Genomic DNA, 20,711 nt, shown 5'->3' with positions numbered 1-20,711 from the left:
ACAAAGTCACACTGGATCTGAGCATTCCGAATTGACCAAGCAAGACCCCGCGGCCTCCTGCGATGGAGGGAAACTCTGGCCGGCAATTGTGAGAATTTCCTGCCACAGGAAAAGAAGAGAAGAGAAGCGGTGAGCAGAGTTGAAATGAGCCCAAGGAGAAGAAGCGTTGAGAATACAGAAAAGAAAAGCAAAGAGAAAACCGCAGTGGTTACATTTAGAATTGGCCAAGAAGTAGCTGGGGAGCAGCTGTGATTCTAACCCAGTGGTTGTTCTAAATAAATTTACTGGGAAAATTCACTGGCGATTGTAATGTAATCCCTATTAGCACCAGCATGGCTGTCATTAGTCATGCACTGATAGTCACTCTCATCACTCCCTGCTTTTTTTTTTTACCTGCTATATCCACCGGTTCTAGAGTTCTCTTGATGAACTATATCTATATCATTTTCTCTTAAACTTTTTGAAATGATAATTTAGATCAAATGTGTAACAAGGCCAGATCAATTCTAAATCAACCGGAGTTGGGAATAAGGTAAAAAAAAGGATGTAGAGACTGTGTTAGTTGTAATAGCAAAGGGTGACCATTTGCAGTCAGGAAACGGCATGCTGTTGTTGCCTTATGTTCCTGCTTGAGCTCCAAGGCTGAAGTCAACTGGGTCAAACTGACACAAGGCTGACAAAGTACTTGTCAACTGACAAGTGTTTTAGACTCCCTTTATCCTCCACACTTTCCTTCATTCCTCATTCATCCTCAAAACCAGTCATCACTACATAAACAAGCTAAATATGAAGTGGAATTTGTCCTGAACGTGCACCTCAGGAATTCTGTGGTCAGTTTTTACCATAACTTTCACATGAGACATAGTCATTTCCCAGCCGGTTTTGGCCTTGAGTCTACAGTTCTGCTATGTGTGCTTTCATATGTTGTACTTCCATCACCTTGGCACATGTAATTAAATGCAACCTTGTTATCAAGGTGCGGAACGTTTCTATTCCTAACGGTGAAATGGTGCTGTAAAACGTTTTATGGCTTTACAGCCGCCGCAATCGTGAAGACGTTTGGTGCGTACACACAATCCCAGAAGCCATTGTTTGCCTTGGCTGCCTCCCCACCTATTATTTAGCCAGGAACAAACGAAGGCAGGGCCTTATAGGCTGGCGGTCAGCGGCAACTGCAGCGCCGCTCGGCTCGCTTCCTGTGAGAGAAGCAGGAAGGGGAAGTGAGGTCGTTCCCTGGCGAGGGCAAAGGAATTGGGACGGAAGACGGATTAAATTATAGAAGCAAACAAAATATAAATAATCGTGAGGGGTGTCGTGGGATTGCATTTCTGTGACGGAGGTAAATTCTGTTAGCATTTTGATTATTTAGCGAGGTCTATTGCCAGATTCATCAAGCACGTCTGCTTCCTTTTACAAACCAAACATAGAGAAATATTTATATTGTGTCCGTGTCTGACTCTGAAAATGATCATTGTCTGATTCCACATTGTGGTTGCTGTTGTAGTATTTTGTCATTGAGGCTCTGCAAAGTCAATTTGAGCAGCACTAGACACATGGGGGTGTCATCCGATAGCCTCACTCCTAAGCCACTTATTGGATCTTTTCGGGGGGGATTTGGGGGTTGAAACCTAACCATGTGTTTGCATGTCTGATTTGCATGTTAATAGCTTTGACTGTCTTTACAGTGTTTTGTCTTTAAACATGAGGATGGTCCTTGCAAACACACACAAAAATGTATGTGCATACACAAAGATACAGAAGTCAAGAATTCAAGGACCTTTTATCTCAGTGGTTCTTAACCTTGTGGGAGGTACTGGACCCACCAGTTTCCTATGTGCATTCACCAAACCCTTCTTTATTGAAAAATTAAATATTATCTTCTTTTTTTTTATAAATGAAGGATTTTAAAAAATCAAGACATAGGAATAGGGATTACTGGTGAACAAAACGAACAGTGAGTGTAGTCTTTTCATCGAATCGGGCTCTCTCCACCTTGAATTCAGAAAGTCTTGTGTTTTTGTATTCCTTTAGTTTTGCTAGCTAGCTAGTTGTGTTGGACTAGAATTGCTCAACTTGGTCATGCAAATCATGCAATTATGACTCTGACTCCCATCAGTCAACTCCACTCTATATTTATAGAGCACTTTAAAACAAGTACAACCACCACTATTTCAATGATAATTTCATCAACAAAATTTTTTCATCATAACCTTCGTCACAAAATCTTTTTGTCAGACGAAAATCAAACGAAAACTAAAATAGAAGCCATTCTTTCAGACGATGACGATAACTAAAATTGACTGACAACTTCGTCAATGACAATGAAAATGAAAACAACACAGTGACAAAAATTTACACAATCCAATCAGAAGGAATGAAACGCAGGTGGGAGAAAATAACTACTCAACTGTTCAGTGTTCACTGGACTTTAATTAATGTTCAAACATGTTTCTATTCATTGTGCAGTTGTAAGATTAATCTCAAGCAATTATGTACTTTTTTATATAGGTGAAAACCAAGTTATATTATTGTCAGTTCAACATATTTCATTGAAACAATTATTAAAGAAACTGTTGTATTAAATGTGTCTTGCGTGTTAAAGCACAGTTACAAATAGATGTGTTATAATTTTCTGTATAAAAGTTGAAATGTATGTTGAAGGAAAATGTCGACTAAACTGTCAAAAAAATTGCTCTTTTTTCGTCGACTAAAATTGCTCTATATTTTCGTTGACTAAAATCGGATTAAAACTAAAATACAATCAGATTACTAAATTATGACTAAAACTTAAATTATTTTAAGTCAAAAGACTATAACTAAAACAAAATTCTTGTCTTTCTTGTCAAAATTAACACTGCACTATTTCCGTGGAAACAGTAGAGGCCCTTGAATTGAACCCTGTGGAACACCATACATTCCATTAAACATGTGAATTTATATTGCTCAAATTTGTCCGACCACTTACAATAATACAGAGATCACGACATACCATCACATCAACCACAAGTCGACTACTGAGTGCACCAAATTCCCTGCAGCACAGATACGCCAGCAACGTAGCCAATGATGGTCAAGCGGGGCGTATCAGCATAAACCATTTGAGTCAGGTGTGTGTTGACCTCCATTGAAACGCTAAGACTGACTCACTAAACCCCTGGGGTTCGATCAAACCCAGGTTAAGAACCCCTGTTGTAGATATTTGGATATGTACCCCCTTTTTTTATTACCTCAAAGTATGGCTTTCAACACAGACACGTGCTCACACAGCCATTGACACACGCCGTGACAAATATAACACATTGTCTAATAAAATAGGTGTAAAACATACTAGTTAATAAGTTATTGGCACGTGGGTGCATGCCGGTGTCAGAGTTGTTGCTTCAAGAGCTGTCAGGCCCCGCTGAGTCAAATTGTAGACCCTTGTGTGATCGTGTCACACCTTGTTGTTAGTGGGTTAGTCTGCCGTCGAGGCTTGTTGTTGGTATGTAAATTAATATATATGGTATAGACGAGAGGCTTTGTAGCAACAGCAAGAGTCTTATGACCTCAATGACTCAAAATCATATTTTTCCTTCCAGTCTGCAGTTTTTAGTCTATTACGACACTTAAAATTGCACCTCTTCACTATTATCCATCATCTTGGATAGTGAAATTGTGTTCTGAAGATGTTGTTCTTTAATCGCCCCAACAAAACAAAAAATCTCACGGCTGGTATGTGAACATATAAATTATTGCTTCAATGTTTGCCTTTTGACATTTTTGGTGTTAGCTTGATCTTACCGCACGTTTTGATTTTCAGTCCATACAGTCCCACTTTCATCTGAGGTTTTTACCACCGTCCCTTCCTGCCTTTGTAACGCTTGTTTTGTTGACAAGTGTTTCTCATGGTCGTGCTACATTTGAACTGGCTTTCGCAACACTTAAGACAGCATTGTAAAATCAGCTCCCGTCGGCCCAGAGACAGACCCCTGTCTGTCTTATGTCGCTGAAAAACAATTACTGTGGGGGAGATGTAGTCAATTGAGGAGAGGGTGTCGGCAACCATTTGGCATATGTCGTCTAAATGGCATTTGCAGGTAATTGAGATGCTCGCTACTGTAGTCCATGGTGGAGTTCATTCACTCATTTGTACCATTTAGTTTTGAATGTGAGCTGCGACAATTGGTACCGCTATTTGTGAAAAGACCCCAAGACATCTTTTATTTTTGTCTTTGATAACTTCACTTGTGATTACATGATATTAATTACTGGCCCATGGGAACTTGTACAAAAGAACCTTTTCACAGTTTGAGAGTTTGAGGCGAAAAAGAAAAGTGCCGGTGTTGCGGCTAAAGAGCTTAAGTGGCACACACTTGGTGTGTTAGGAGGTTAACACCATTTGCACGAAGGATGCATTTGTGCTCCAGATTTTAAACCATGTGAGAGGAGAGTGACCGAATGTGTGATAGCCAATGAGGTCAACGGGTTCAAATTTGATGAGTTGCAAATGTGTGAAAGCGCTACATTTTCTATTTGTGTAGAATTGTACGTCCATCCGTTTTCATTTAAGCGAGCTGGAGCTTTATCTTAGCTGACTTAGGGTTAAGAAATTTGATTGGTAGGGGTTCAAACAGCTGATCCAGGCTCAATTCTTGGTTGAAAGCCTCTAGTGATGAGTCCAATTAATCACTCAATCAATCGACCGGACATTGTAATTGGCTGTGTGAAACAATATGCCAACAATTAAATTGAACTATGTGATGATAAAGTGTGTCATACAAGTTCCATCTGTCATTTTTATTTACATCCAGTATGTGTATGGCATGAAGCATAATTTCTATTTGTTGTGTCACTCAATGTGACAAACCTTTCTTCTGTGTGTTCTTCTGCAGAGATCGAAGCCAAAGAGGCCTGTACCTGGCTCCGAGCGGCAGGCTTCCCGCAGTATGCCCAGCTTTATGAAGGTCAGCATCCCCTTACTGATGTTAGAGTTGCAATTGTGAGGATTCCGGAAAACATTTTTGACGACTGAAGGGGAAGAGGTTGTAGCACCAGCTATTAAGTTAAGCTATTCTCTTACCAGCACAGCCAGCAATGTCTGAGTCCCAAACAATAACTTAACCCGTGGGCAGTATTTTATTTTGAAATGGCTTGGTCAGAACCAACAAAAAGACAAAAAATTGTCACAATAACGCCTAGGGGTTAACTTGGACTATATATTAAACAATGATAACTGAAATAGCCAATGTCAAACTTTTCCAGCCATTCACTTCCAACTATAGTATGGCATGTCTTAGACCTTCCCTTATGTAACTGCGTGACAAAGTTGTATTTGTCAGCAGCCTTTAGTTCAATCCCACTTAACCATGAAAGGTCTTCTATTGGCGAGGAAGACGCATTGTGTTTGTGAAAGGTGATGAAACTATTTTCCTACAACCTTGTGGAGCGAAACAGAGGCTAACTGAAAGCCACCAATCTATCACTTTGCAGACTTCACATCTCAGCCCACTACCCACAATTAGGAATTTGTGCCGATGAGATGACACATTTTTCTTCTCTTGTATCCATAGGACAATCTCTTTTGTCTGTCAAGACTTATTGCCCCACTAAAGATAAGCAAACTGATAGTCCTGTGTCGGTACAGAAAGCTGAAAGTGCCGGTATTCCCTCAATAGTATTTTCTTATCATCACTCCCCCCTGAGGGTTTGGATGCAAGATTCTCATTTGGGGTTGGGCCAAGACATTCCAACAAGTGCTTGAATGTTAACCCACCGGTATGTTTCCAATACGCAGCTTGTCAGTGTCACAGTGTTGGACCTGCGTGCACTTACTTGCGCAGTGATTTGCCGTTAATGAGGTTGACTCGAGAGCAGAAAGAATTAGGAGGAAGTGGGAGCTGCAAGCTGCGACGGAGTACCTATTGTCATTCTTCAATCAATCCCTCAGTGCTCCACATACCCCCTGCCTGCTGCCTCTGAAAGCTGCAGCTGGGTTTGTTTGGTCGGATAAGATGCCACTTCCTCTTGTAGCTTTTCATGCGGGCTGTATGGGGGAGAAGGTGGGACGGAAGACCTCGGTGGGTGTTTGAGTGGCTGTTGTTGAGTTTGATCTGAACGCATTGACCTCTCTCCCTTCAGATGCACAGTTTCCCATTGACATCTCCTCAGTCACCAGGGACCACGACTTCCTAGATCGAGATGCCATTGAGGCTCTCTGCAGGTGAGACGCATGCCGATACTAATCCTTTCTCCTTTCTCTGATGTTGCTCCTCCACTGCCTCTTTTTCTGTTCTTATCTTTTAGTGCGACCCAAATTAAACCATGAGGGTTAGGCTTCAAAAGGAAACATGGTTTGGGAAGTTACTGAGGGGATGAAAGAATTGCATGATAAGAACATTACTTTCATTTACCTTCTTTTTTTTTTGTGTGAATCTGGGAGCCGTCAAACTCAAAGCCCAGTGGTCAAATTAGGTGCACCACATCACTATGTTTCAAACTACAAAAAAAAAAAGTGTGCCTATTTCTTTTTCTTTTTCTTTTATCAAGACCAGAATTCATTTTTACCTTCACTTTTATATAAATATTCAAGGTTTCTCCCAGAAAACTTGCTAAGCCTCGTGGTCAGGAACCGACTGGGAACTAGTTTTAATTTCGTTAACAAAAAGTATTTTCATCAACACATTTTTCACCGGACGAAAACTAGACTAGATGAAAACTCTCATTAATAAACAATAACTGGGACTAAATCAGCATACATTTTTGATGAAAATGTAGGCCTACTTCACTTAATAAAAAACAGATCTGCTAATCTGTCATGTAACAAATAGTGACCCTCCCCCGTTCAAATCTGCAGCTAGCTCAAACACATGGGACAGACAGGAGGTGGAATCACAGTGAAAAGGTAAAAAAAAAAAAAAGCCAATTATAGTTCTAACGTAACATTAATCCAACGGTTGTAATGTTCCAACAATAATGTTAATCCGACTGCTAACAAATTCTGGCTAATTTACTAGCTCGTAGGATGGAGCTATAGTAGCTACTTGTTGATGTACTGTAATTGTGTGTGAAGTTGGTTTTTCATCAAAAACTCAAGCGAAAACTTCATGTGAAATACTTTTAGATCCAAAATGTTCAACATTATCTGCAGACAAAAAATATATACAGGGGTAAAATGATTGTCCTGACTAAAACTAGACTAAAACGTTGGCAGTTTTTGTTGACTAAAACTTGACCAATAAAACTGTTTTCTTGGATTAAAATAAAGACTAAAATACGAGATTTGTTGTCGACTAAAAGTTGACTAAACAAAAATGGGATGAGGTTGACTAATTATGATAAAAACTAACAAGCATTGAAACTACTAAAACTGAGACTAAGTATAAAAATTAACACTACTGGAAACAAAATTCAGTCTGGATTCGTCAGGGGTGGGGGGATGCCAATGACAACATGTGAAATTGATTCAACGCTTTAAGAACGCTTGTTTTGTGCCCACGAAAGTAACAATGGTCACATATAGTAGTATTGTGTCGTTTATTAACTCATTCACTGCCAATGACGGCCATAGACGTCAAAGATCGATTTTAACTGGGCTGGCGGTGAGTGAGTTAATTAGCAAAGGAGGAGGAGGTGAAAGAGGTTAATGGCCTTTTAATGAAGCCGGGTTCATCAAATTCCAGTTTTCAGTAATAAAGCACAGCAGGTGTGCCTTCATACATCTGGAAGCTATCATATCGATGTCTCCTCCCTCGGCTGCTGCCACCCCACCTCCTCCTGCCAAACTATTCCTCAGTTTCCATCCCTTCATCTCCCCATTGTTACGTGATCTCCTCTAAAAGCTCTCCAGAGGGACCCCGGCACTCTCGCTCCCCTTCACCAGGTGGCCGGGGGATAAGCTTTCTGTCCCCTCCCCAAGATTTCGTAGCCACTTCAGCAGATTACATTCTCTCCCTTTTGCTGTCTCCTTCTCGTTTGTGTCCCGCTCATGTGGGGATTATCCTTCAGCAGTTCATTAGGCAGCTTGAGAGCAGACCAGACTCTTTTTTTTAATATATTTTATGCTACATCCTATGTGACGAATTTTAAATATAACCTATTGCATGTTTGTGTTTTCTTGTAGGAGGCTCAAAACGCTCAACAAGTGTGCTCTAATGAGACTGGAGATATCACCGCAAAGGAAAAGGGTGGGTTGAAAGTGCACATGTAGACGCATGATCACTCAATTCTCTACAACCACATTTGCTTTTCATCATCTCAACAATCAGTCTATGTCTGGCCACAGGAGCAAGCTGTGTTTTCTCTTGTCTTTTTGAATGAGCAGCAACTTGTTTGTGTCGAAATCAAAGGAACTCTAAGGGGCCCCAAGGAAATAAAGCTAAATATTTTTGATATATAAATCAAGATGTGGCAGATGTCCCCTTTAAACAGAAATTCAATGAATATAACAAGGTTCTTTGTGTGTTTTGTGTAGCACCTGACATAGAAGGCCACTTTGAGACAAGAATTGCTGTCTTTCAAGCAAATCAACCTTAATTCCCTAATAGTCTTAAGTGCTACACAGTAACACCCTTGTCCCGTGTGTGGTGCTATTCATTGGGATGACCCTCGGTGTGTCACCTTTCATTTCGGAGTTGGCCAGTCAAAGAGGTCATTTGGCTTCCAAGTGGGATGACAACCAGCTCCTTATACAGCGTAGGAATGCATTGATCTCCCCCACGGCTCTCTTAAATTCTTGTCTACGCCTTCTGTGTTGTGTTAATAAACTAAAATCATCTTTAGTTGTCATGTGTACTAACATAGATGAAATTTGACCCATCACAGTGGCGGACACAGAATAACAAGCACCCAGGGACTCGTTCGGGTTATCGGTGTCTTGCTCTAGGACACCACAGCTGTAAACCCGGGAGGGGGGCGGGGTGAGTTTTTTAGCCGGGGTAATAATAGTTTCATTTTGCACGGTGATGCTCGCAGAATGCTTTGATGGATTGATGATAAGATATCTTCAGAATGTTGACAAATGTTTGAGGGTGTGTTTGGCCTATCAGCTGCAGTCTATAGTTATCTCACATTCCAACCAACATAACATCAGAAACAAGCCACTATGGAATGTGTTAAAACATACCCAAAACCAACCATTAAATCATTCATGCTGATTAGAAGTATGATTAAAAATGTGTTTTACTCTGAACAAAACCTTTAATCAAAATTAGCTATGGGAATATGGAAGACTTAATCTTTGCATCTGGATTGTAACTGCTCATTTCCAAGCATTGTATCTTTTCAAAGGTGTTGTGGCCATTAAAGATTAAAGGTCAACTGAGTTACTGTCTTATTTAGTTGAGGTGAGGTCACCTGTGGAATCTGAGAGAACAGGCTGTAAGTGTAGAATGACAAAAGTCATATCAGTGAGGTTGTCTGACACAGCCAAAATACCACCAGATTGGATAACGGCTGTGGGGGAAGTGACCTGAGTCTGTCTGTCTGTATTGGGGGTCTTAATGGAATTTGCCGAAATTCCTCCAGGGCCTCATATATATTAACCAAGCTGGGGGAGGTTTGCATTTAGGGAAGATGCATGTGTGGTAAATGTGCCTCCTTTATTTTCTGACTTAAAGTCAGGAAGTGTTGAAACATGTTTTCTGGTTGACATGAATGAAATTCCTGAAAGATATGCAGAAGATGCCAGATTGTGAAGAGTCTTGGGTTTCTTGAGATTCATGAGAATTTCGCCATCTTTAGATGTATACATGTAATGATACAAGCCTTGAATGTATTGATGAGTGTCTGGAAGAATCTCTTTTAACCGTCTTGTTCTGTTTTATCCAGAGTGAAGACTCTGATGAGGATGAGCCCTGTGCCATCAGTGGCCGCTGGACCTTTCAGAGAGACAGTAAGCGCTGGTCACGGATGGAGGAGCTGGAAGTGTTCTCGTCATTGTACACAGATGGCGCGCAATCACCTTCAGCAAAGGACCAAGTATCCAAAAAGACCAAACTGGCCCTGTGCGAGGGAAACAGTTCTGAGAGTGTGCTGACCGATCTCAGTGAGCAGCCGGAAGTGGGCTCGATCCATAGCAGTGGTAGCGGCGGAAGAGCAGAGGAGAAGAGTTGTGACGCCGCCCTCCATTTACCGAACGAAGCCATTCCCGTTGGAGCCACGCGCGCGAGCTCTGTAGCGAGCATGTGTTCGTCATCAGGCACAGGAGGGTCAGTGTGCGCTAATGAGGACTCTCTGTCTGACGGGCTGCCTCCATCGCCCTTGGAGCTCGCACAGTTTACCTTCGATCTGAAAATGGGAGAACTTGGAGGAAGTCTAGACCGCGGCGGCGGCAGTGGTAAAAGCACACGGTCACGAGCCAAGAGTTTCCTCAAGAGGATGGAGAGTCTACGTCTGCGCAGTGGCACCACCTCCAAGAGAAAAAAGAAAGGGAGCATCAGTGGTGGGAAGATCGAGATCAGCGGACCTGTCATCAAAGAGGGTCTTGATGATGACAAGTTGCGGAGACTCAACTGTGTGGACATCCCGAGTCTCGACCTCAACCGGAACCTTAATCACCAACACCATCCAACTCAGACTATGACACTGAACAGGAATCGTTCTGTATCCTACTCGACTCAGACGAGCAATGGTAGCACTGGAAGCACTGGGAGCAGCCAATCAGAAGCCAGCAGTGGCAGTGCGGTGAGCACACCGAGCCCAGTGACCCGCGCTCGTAGCCACAGCACCGCAGCAGGTTCCGGTAAGAGAGGGGGGATGTACTTGGAGGGATTTGATCCCTTCAGCATCGTCCAGCAAGCGTCCGATCGGCAACCGACACCAACGCCCAAATCGGCCCCACCTATCCCGTGCCAAGCAAATAGTGATATTAGCATAGATGAGCAGAACCGAAGAAACAACCACAGAATTCAAGAGAATGGCAGACAAGCTGAGGAAGGCGAGGGAGAAGAAGAAGAAGGCAGGATCTTTTTCTATTTACCAGAAGGTCACAAGCCAGGCACTTTTCCCAAAGCTCTGCAAGACGGGAGCTCACACAATAACAATGGGAATGATAATGGCAACCCGGTAGTCCTGAGAGGACGGCAAAGTAGACGCCTGCGTCGAGTCTCTTCCGGCTCAGTGGACAGCCGCCTCAGTTTTTACGACAACGTCCCGTACATAGAGCGAGACGAGGCTGCAGAGGGGGATGAACAAAAACTAGAGGAAGTGCTCCAGCATGTGAGTGGCCTGCAGCGCTTCGTGAACGCCTGGTCCGACGCTGTGGCGGCCGGTGAGGAGGAAGATGAGGAGGATGAAGAGGAGGAGGAAGGCGACTCGGATTCAGCGTTGGACTCGGCCTCGCCGTGCCCGTCCTCCCCTCTGCAAAACCGTCTAGAAGAGACTGAGAATGGAAGTGACCAAGACAGCACAGGAAACCCTCTGCGGGAGGGCGAGGAAGGGATGAGGGAGAGGAGGGACTCTGGTGTTGGGGCATCGCTAACAAGAACCAGTAGGTCAGTCAACAACCGAGAATGTATCCTACCATTGATAATTTAATATACAGTTTTAAATAAGGTGACCAAACGTCCTCTTTTGTCCAGACATGTCCACTTTTTTACATATATATATATATAAACTGAAAGTCAACCCCAAAAATAATAATTCTTGACAATATCAGAAGGCGGCCATTTTGCCACTTGCTGTCGAGTGAAATTGACATCATAGTTCCTCGGGTCTCAGGTGACAACCAATCACAGCGCTCAGCTTCATAAAACAGGTCATCTGTGATTGGTCGTTGCCTGAGCCCTGAGCAACTATGATATGATCTTCAGCCGACAGCAAATGGCAAAATGGCCGCCCCCTAAAATGGATACAAACGGCTGTATTTTGCTTCTCATATTCCACAAATGTAATATTAATCAGAATGTCATGTTTACGCTAGTGAGGTCACATATAACATATTGTTGCGAAGAAATGTTTAACCCCTGGGCGTTATTATAGTTTGCCAAAATCAGGCATTTCCTTTGAAGTGTGATAACTTGGTCATTTATGAATATTTTTTTCACTTTCAACCGCTCAAAATGTTCAGTGGCATCAGACCTATCTATACATATATAGTTTTTATTTTATTTTATTTTTTTAATGCCCCCTATGGACAATAATAGCAGTATTATGCTAATAGCAAGACTAACTATGCTGTGTATATATATATAAAAAATAAAAGAATAATTTGAATATTTCATATGACATAGTTAGAGGCTCAAACTTGACTTCCCCTTTAAATAAAAAAGATCTTCTTTTTGTACCTCGCTTCCTGAGCTCTTAAGCTGTTTTGGCAGTCTCGAATTAAATTTTACTGGTAGTACTCTGCGCTCGCAAACCAGAGACATGGTCTTGGCTTGGCTTCGATTCTCCACCCTCAGAAGTCGATCGTGAGTGCAAAGAAGGTTAAGCTTAGAACATATTAGGCATAGACTACGGTCAAGTAGTTAAAATGCATGGCATGTTTGAGTGAACTTTGAGTATCTATTTCGCATCTCTTTTTTGGAAACTTATATATAGTTACGTTTGTACAAACTATTCATGATTCAGTATTAATGATAGTGAAAAATGTAGCATGGTTTTTGATTCTCTACAGACCTCCAATTCTGTAAATCATCTGGCAAACATTAGCTTCCTTATATGCGAATGGAAAAAGAAGTCAGGGTCCAACGGAAAGACAAAGTGTACCCATACTATATAGCAGCAATGAATGAACAGGAGACACGCTTCGACTGCTCTCCTTATGTAATTCTCTGGAATGCCGGTTGGTCTCCATGGGGACCGTTGCTGCTTTTCTAGGAATCCACCAACAGCCTTACATTTGGTGACACGGGTTTTTCGACAATCTCTTGATTGATGTGTACACAAATCCCTGTAATCCTTCAGACTGATCACTTGCTTGCTAATACTGCAAGCAATGCGTGTATATATGTGAGGTCGTAAATTATAGCCTTTGTGTGTATGCAAAAGAATAAGCAATTTTTTTTCTTCCCCAGTCAACTTTCTTCTAACATCTGCCCTTCCACTTTTTTTTTCCCTCTGTGCTCCAGGCCGCAGAAACTCCGCTGGTTGAGCTTCCATAACTCCCATCGGCCCAGTTTGGCCTCCGCCCAGCTCCAGATTAGCTGCCAGTCTGTACTGCAGATGAATCTTCTTCAGAAGCTGTCGCTGCTACAGCTCACCGCCCTGCTAGAGAGGCACACCCCAACAAACAAACATGGATTCAGCTGGTGAGTTGACTCAATGACAGCATATAAAGAGAAGCTCGCAGTTGATTGAAGTGATGTAGGCGCATACGGAATTGTGGAACTGCTAATGTGGAGTAAACATATTTGACGTTTGGATGTATTTGCAAGTATGTTCAAACGTATTTAAATACGTACGAACGTACTTGCAATTACATTTTTACAGACTCACAAATACGTTCGAACACATTCATGAATACGTTCAAACGTGTTTGTAGGCTAAATGCTAAAAACATAGCATTTTTTTTTTACCAAAATTAAGTATTGGGGGATTTTGTAACTTTTATGATTTATTATGTCTGCACAGCATGATTTAGGTACGGCATTTTTGCGCATGCGCAAGTAATGGTAATGGAAATATGCTACGTCTGTAACATTTAGCCTACAACTACATTCAAACGTATTTGCGAGTATATTCCAACATAATCTGAAATACGTTCAAATGTACTCGCCAGTCAAAAATGTTTACTGAACATTGACAGTTCCACGCTTCCACAGGCACGCAACGAAAATTGTAGTCCGACTCTCAATCAATGCTATCGTCTCCCATCCACGTCTCAGTTTCCTCCATCTGCAGGTCATTGTATAGTGCGGTGACGGCTTTCGTCCGAGGTTGGGTTTCACATTCTTTTCCCAGACCTGTAATTGCTGGGAAGGGGCTTACATTGTCTTTTACTCGAAGGGGCAATCATTGCAGTTCACACGCATGGTGTTACCAGAGCTGGAGGCTGGAAAACCCTGTCCTCAACAATTATCCTCCACCTTTCCATCTCAAGCACCTTTATTCCACTCACAGTTGTCCAGTTGATTTAAGCGTACCATCCATTTTTTTCTAGTCATCTGCATGTAGTTGCATTTTTCTAAACTTAAATGTACTCATGTGACTTGCACCAAAATTGCAGGGGGGGAATCCACAAGCTTGATATATTTATGGGATAAAAAAAAAATGAAGTACGGCAAATGCACAAAAATAATGTATTTTGATTTCAATTAAATACCAGTATAGCTCTTTAAACAACACTATACATTGTTGTCTGAATGAAAAGGGTAAACATAAAAGTTGTGAAGAAAATGGAGTCATAATTGATGTGTTTTTCTGTGTCCATTTTTTCTCAGCTTGAGGTCATTTTTGAGGACAGGAATAGAACTTCTGGGCTTTGTTCAAAGACAGAGGCCACTTGTTGGCAGCTGGAACCCTCCACATATTCAGAATTCCAAGTCAGGATCATAATTTGCGAAAATGCGCTTCTCAGAATAAATCCGAGGCTTCAGAACGTCGGAACTGACAAAGATGAGCTTGTTGAAAATCACGCATGAGTGTTGCTGTCTTCTGACGCCGCTGCGGAAAAAAATGCGCAGTCGTAAATCTGTTGGTGCATTCCCATGATGCATTTCAGTGCTCTAGTGCTAAACCAGCGTACAAACAACAGACACAAAAACGGGTACAAATAGTGTGAAGCGATGGAATCGTCGTCCTGTCACAGTACGGTACATCCCGCCACGACTCGCCTTGTTTATCCTCCCCGGTCGTAAACCCGGAGACAGGATTCTGCAGCCACTCAACTTGCCACCGCACTTGCACATAAAATGCTTTACGCGCTTTTTAGAAGTGTCTTCAGTCGCTGGGGCAGAGTTGTTGTTTTTTTCAGATGGACAACTGGGACAGAGAATGTGACTTGATCGATTGCAGACTGACTCCAGAAGTTACTCATTACTCTTAAATAGTCAACATACGAGCAGTCATTTGCCCGTCAAAGTGTCTTAGTAAAATATTGATGATGAGTTGTTTTTTTATGTGTGTCGATCTGCTGTTGCAGGGCTGTTCCAAAGTTTATGAAGCGAATGAAGGTGCGTGACTACAAAGGCAGGAATGTGTTCGGGGTTCCGCTGCAAGTCATCGTCCAGCGCACTGGTCAGCCTCTCCCTCAAGGCATCCAGCAAGCCATGCGTTACTTGCGAAACCAGTGCTTAGACCAGGTAATGTCACACAGCTGGCGGATTCGTCATTAACGCATTCAATGCCATTGACGGCTATTGACGTCAAAAATTCATTTGAACTATTTTCATTAGATTCACATTTTTTCCACTTTTGTTAACAAGAGTATGAAAACCTATCATTTTTTTATTGTACATTTAGAACAGATATAAAATGTATGATTAACCGTGAGTTAACTTGTGAAGTCATGCAATTAATTGCGATAAAAAAAAATAATCTCCTTTAAAAAAGAAAGAAAAGATTATTAAAAATTAGGAGCGTCAGGCGATGAATTTTTTTTAATCGCAATTAATTGCATGACTTCACAAGTTAACTCACAATTAATCACAAATTTTATATCTGTTCTAAGTGTACAATTAAAAAGTCTAGGTTTTCATACTCTTGTTAACAAAGTTGGGGAAAAAATTTAACTAATAAAAATTGTTCAAATGAAAACCGTCAATGGCAGTGAATGAGTTAATGTACTAAGAAAAGTTACATAACACAAAGACTTTTTGGATCTTTTTTTTTTAAATATGCTACTTTGTGTGTTTCAAAATGACGTTCATGTTTTCATGTTTTCCATTCTCATGCTGAGGCAAAGGGGCCAAGAGTAATGTTACATCACCACTCGCTGACTGTTTAACTCAAAAACAATAAGATTAGGACGGCGTACCTTTAAAAATAGGGGATGAGCGTCCAACAATGTTTATAAGCAAAACAAAAAGGCCACTGCTATGTGAAAAACACTTATGTTCATTTTTTGTCTTTTTTTTTTTTATTACATTTTTGGGATGAAACTGAACGCAGACATCCCAAAAATGTGTAAAAATGGTAAAATATGGACATAAGTGTTTTTCACATAGCAGTGACAAGAAGTAAGGTCATTTGTGCATTTTAAAAGACTACTTTTGAAAAAAGAAATGTTAAGCTTGTACTAAACATTCTGTGCCAATTCTTACATTTTGCCGATGAATTCCTTCACATAGTTAACACAACTTGATGTGATGTAACCATGTCGGCAGTAAGCTTGAGATTTATGGGATTTGAAAGAATTTGTATTATCCAACAGAGGAACAACACCCCAAGGGCCAATTCCTTATGTAGTTTTCTTTGGTGCCCAGATTATTGTTGATACGCAATATCAAGACTAATATGCGGATTAGGCGTCAAAACCTTGGTTGCACATTCCACACGACTGCATGACATAACTCTTCCTGTATCCAATCTGTGTCCAGGTTGGTCTTTTCCGAAAGTCTGGAGTGAAGTCACGTATCCAGGCTCTGCGTCAGATGAATGAGACCAGCGGGGCCGACGGGGGCGGGGTCACCTACGAGGGCCAGTCGGCCTACGATGTCGCCGACATGCTCAAACAGTACTTCCGAGATTTGCCCGAACCGCTGCTCACCAGCAAGCTGTCCGAGACCTTCCTTCAGATCTATCAGTGTAAGATACACACTTTTGTTTGATTAATTATTGTTTGTATTTTTTTGTTGACTTACTTTACTTTTGTATGACTTTTAATTATTATTTTTTATGTATTTTTTAAGGGGTGTCAGGCGATTAAGATTTTTAATCATAATTAACCACATGATTTCAATAGTTAACTCAGGATTAATCGCAAATGTTATATCTGTTCTAAATGTACAATAAAATGTAGATTTTTCTTTTTTAAACTAATAGAAATATGGCTGCATTTTTAAGTCATTGATACAGGAATTTCATAATTAATAAAATTGAGTTAAAATTAAAAGATGTTGGGTTGATTAAAGAGTGTGATATTGATTTGTATTAAGGTCATTTTGCTGCCACTAGATGGCAAAATTGCATTTGTAAGACGGTGACACCTCAGCGCATTATTATTTTCATATTAAGAGCTATCTAATCTTTAACATAAAGTAACTTGTGAAATTCTGCACATTTTTTAAAATTGACGGCAGTGTCCACAAACATATGCATTATTATTAGATTTATTATGGCAAAATAACTCAAAATTAACACACAAATTTTGACACCCCTTATTATATATATATATATTAGGGGTGTTAGAAAAAATCGATTCGGCAATATATCGCGATATTACAGCGCGCAATTCTCGAATCGATTCAATATGCGGCTGAATCGATTTTTAAACATACATTTTTTTATGGGAATATTCAACAAAACGTCTTACTTCGGGTTAGGATTCACACATTTAGCATGGAAGAATGTTATATTAATGGAACATTCAGCTTTAATATTTTATTTCAGTGCTTTTCAAACATTAGCATTTTCGAAATTTGAGTAAAGAGAAAAAATCACAATAATCAATTTATATTTATTTATATATATATATATATATATATATATATATATATATATAATTGCTCCACCTTGACCTGGGGGACGAAGTCTGATGCCTTGCTCAAGGGCACTTCAACAGTTGTCTGGAAGCCAAAACCCCAAGTCCTTACAGATGAGTTATTGTTGCCCTTTTTTTTTTGTTCCGTTTTTTTTTTTTTTTTTTTTACACCTGCGGGGCAAGAACTTCAACATTTAAAAAGCAAACAAACAAGGCGAGTGCAGGAAATACCGACGGGATGAGGTGCACTTTCAAAGAATTGCTTCAATTGGCTCCTTCCACTCACTTCAAGTCTTGTTACATTACGATCATGTTGGACATGTTTTCCGAAGGTGGAAGAAAACATGAAGCCGTACTGTACAGAACACGCACACACACACACACACACACACACGCTGTCTCTTACATAACCACTCATATCCCAATTGAACATGTTCCGTCCTCCCCAAAGTGTTCCCAGAAACAGATAACGAAATCTGACAGATGTTCTTGGTGACATCTTCCCATGCAGACATGCCCAAAGAGCTCCGCCTCCAGGCGGCCCGCGCCGCTGTGCTGCTGCTGCCCGACGAGAACCGCGAGGCGCTGCGGACGCTGCTTTGCCTGTTGAGCGACGTGACGGCCAGCGTCGGGGAGAACCAGATGACGCCCACCAACCTGGCCGTCTGCCTGGCGCCGTCTGTATTCCATCTCAACACCCTGAGGCGCAAAGAGAGCTCCTCACCAAGGTGTGTGTGCGTGTGTGTTTGTATGCAATCATCACTTATTTTGTTTTAATCAGTGGCCGGCGTTGACAGTTAGTGGCAGCTTACATAATAGGTTTGGCCATACCTTGCACAAACAGGAAAAGAGTCATACTAAAGAAACAAAAGGGCAGGATACTGTACTGTACAGTACAGTAAATGGAGGGACAACAAAAGGGGAGTGCAATAAATATTACATAAATATCTTGATCTCATTAATAACTCATTCACTGCCATTGACGGCTATTGACGTCAAATATACATTTGAACTATTTCTATTAGTTAAAAAAAAATGCCACTTTTGTTAACACGAATATGAAAACCTAGGAAAAAAAATGTATTGTACATTTAGAACAGATATAAAATGTAGGATTAATCGTGAGTTAACTATTGAAGTTAAGTGATTAATTACAATTCAAAATTAGCAGCGTCAGGCAATTAATTGCATGACTTCATGAGTTAACTCACGATTAATCACAAATTTTATATCTGTTCTAAATGTACAATAAAAAAATATATAGGTTTTCATACTCTTGTTAACAAAAGTGGGGAAAAAAAGTTAAACTAATAGAAATAGTTCAAATTAATTTTTGACGTCTATAACCGTCAATGGCAGTGAATGAGTTAAGAAACTGTTTGTTCAGCAGGTGTGTGAGGCCCTTTTTTCCCCACTCTAGGCCTCCGTCCCAATGATGAATGCTTTTTCCAACTCTCACACTTTTCCTCCTCTTGGCTGTCCCTTTCCTCAGGGTGATGAACAGGAAGCAGACTCTGGGAAAGCCGGACCAGAGGGACCTGAACGAGAACCTGGCCGCGACCCATGGCCTGGCGCACATGATCCAGGAGTGCAGAAAACTCTTCCGGGTCAGTGTTAGTCCACAATTTAGCCTCGGTTATAGTGCTTGAGATGTTAAAAAGTACAGCGTTCGATTTATAAGTAATGGACACACTCCCCAACAAAGGGTTCATAATTGCCTATAGAGTAGGGCTGGGTTCAAAAAATTGAGTAATCGATATAGAAACGGGTTTCCTTTTTGAGCATGATATCCATTCATTAAATTATGAATCGATTATTTTAATATCTTTTTTGCCCATAAATTAACAAGAAAATAGAATTTTAAAGGCAGATTTTTTTTTTGTATCTGAAATGTATTATTCACATGAATTTAAAAGTATTTTCTTACTTTTATGAAATACTTGCCTTTTTGCACATTATGACAATTCAGAATCTTTTCTATTTACAATTATTGAATTAGACATATAAACATTTTCATCTCATCCATGCTGATGTCAATGTTTATGCAACACTTAACACTTACATGTTATTTTCATTAATAAATAAATCATTTAACCAGTTACTGCCTCTGCAAATTTTAATTTGGAATTTAAGGTTTGTGGAGCTTTTATCAAGTCATTGATATTCAAGAAGAATTGCTGTTCCATAATTAATCAATATCGGATTGAACTGAAATGAATTGAATTGAATCGGGAACAATCGAAATCGAATCGAACTGAACTCTTGTGAATCAGGTAACCAGATAACCAGCCCTACTGTAGAGGCCTCAAATGGTAGCAAAGCACTATTTTTGTCTTAATGAAGCTCTTCAACTCACTTCGACATATGTAGTTCCTTGGCAACAAGATGGCACAAAAGGTCACTTTAAAAAAAAATAAAAAGCAGGTGTATGAAAAAATATGCGGAGTGTAGCAACCTATAATTTTTCATTTTTTTCATTATTGGGAATTATTTTTTTCAAAAACTGATCATGTAAAATATATGTTCATTTTGAGTCCAACATTTTGTGTTTTGAGAATATAAGACTGTTAAAGTATATAAATTCACAGCAAAAATTAGAGTGTTAACATTTTAGTGTTAAATGTTGAGTGAGTTGAATTCCACTTCAGTGTACGTTTTAACACTTTCTGATTTAAATGGAGGTCAGCGTTGGAGTTGTTTGACAAGAGTTGATTTATTTATTGTAAGACCAACTCTGCAGAGCGTTAATCAAAGTAAGCTCCGCCCACTTGATTGGGACTGCTCTTCCGCAAAGACTTCTGGGATATGATACAATATTTATGATATGATAAAATAATCAGTATGTTGTTACTGTACAATATCATTCAGGATGTATTCCATTATTGGTGAAATGATTACATTATTGGGCTTTATTACATTTTTGATCGAGTTAAGTGAAAATTGTATTACATTTTCAGGAAATTATTACATGATAGCGTGCTAAATATCGCCTCTTGCTAAAGCTGCAATATTATTAGCAAGTCGCTGCTATCCTGGTGTTTGTCCCATCAACAAACATTTGGTTGCATAACCATTTGATCCACTCCATGCTGTCAATGCTGCCATGGTAACGCAAAATAAATATTTCCCACTACCGTGCGGTCCAGCAATGAGC

At 40.4% G+C, this 20,711-nt stretch overlaps 1 protein-coding gene across 3 annotated transcripts in view; it reads left to right on the top strand.

Moving 5' to 3' along the window:
- Positions 1 to 20,711, top strand: part of dlc1 (DLC1 Rho GTPase activating protein) — an 88,675-nt gene that overhangs the window by 59,479 nt on the left and 8,485 nt on the right. For all 3 annotated transcript variants that reach the window (XM_077570460.1, XM_077570461.1, XM_077570462.1), the window contains 9 exons: positions 4,872 to 4,943; positions 6,118 to 6,199; positions 8,099 to 8,162; positions 9,805 to 11,468; positions 13,047 to 13,226; positions 15,059 to 15,218; positions 16,455 to 16,662; positions 18,069 to 18,285; positions 19,050 to 19,164. In XM_077570460.1, coding sequence (XP_077426586.1) covers positions 4,872 to 4,943; positions 6,118 to 6,199; positions 8,099 to 8,162; positions 9,805 to 11,468; positions 13,047 to 13,226; positions 15,059 to 15,218; positions 16,455 to 16,662; positions 18,069 to 18,285; positions 19,050 to 19,164 — 2,762 coding nt within the window. The remainder of the gene's footprint in view (positions 1 to 4,871; positions 4,944 to 6,117; positions 6,200 to 8,098; positions 8,163 to 9,804; positions 11,469 to 13,046; positions 13,227 to 15,058; positions 15,219 to 16,454; positions 16,663 to 18,068; positions 18,286 to 19,049; positions 19,165 to 20,711) is intronic.

Source organism: Vanacampus margaritifer, chromosome 7 (genome assembly GCF_051991255.1).
Source record: "Vanacampus margaritifer isolate UIUO_Vmar chromosome 7, RoL_Vmar_1.0, whole genome shotgun sequence".
Taxonomy (NCBI): domain Eukaryota; kingdom Metazoa; phylum Chordata; class Actinopteri; order Syngnathiformes; family Syngnathidae; genus Vanacampus; species Vanacampus margaritifer.
This window is presented reverse-complemented; position numbering and strand designations above follow the sequence as displayed.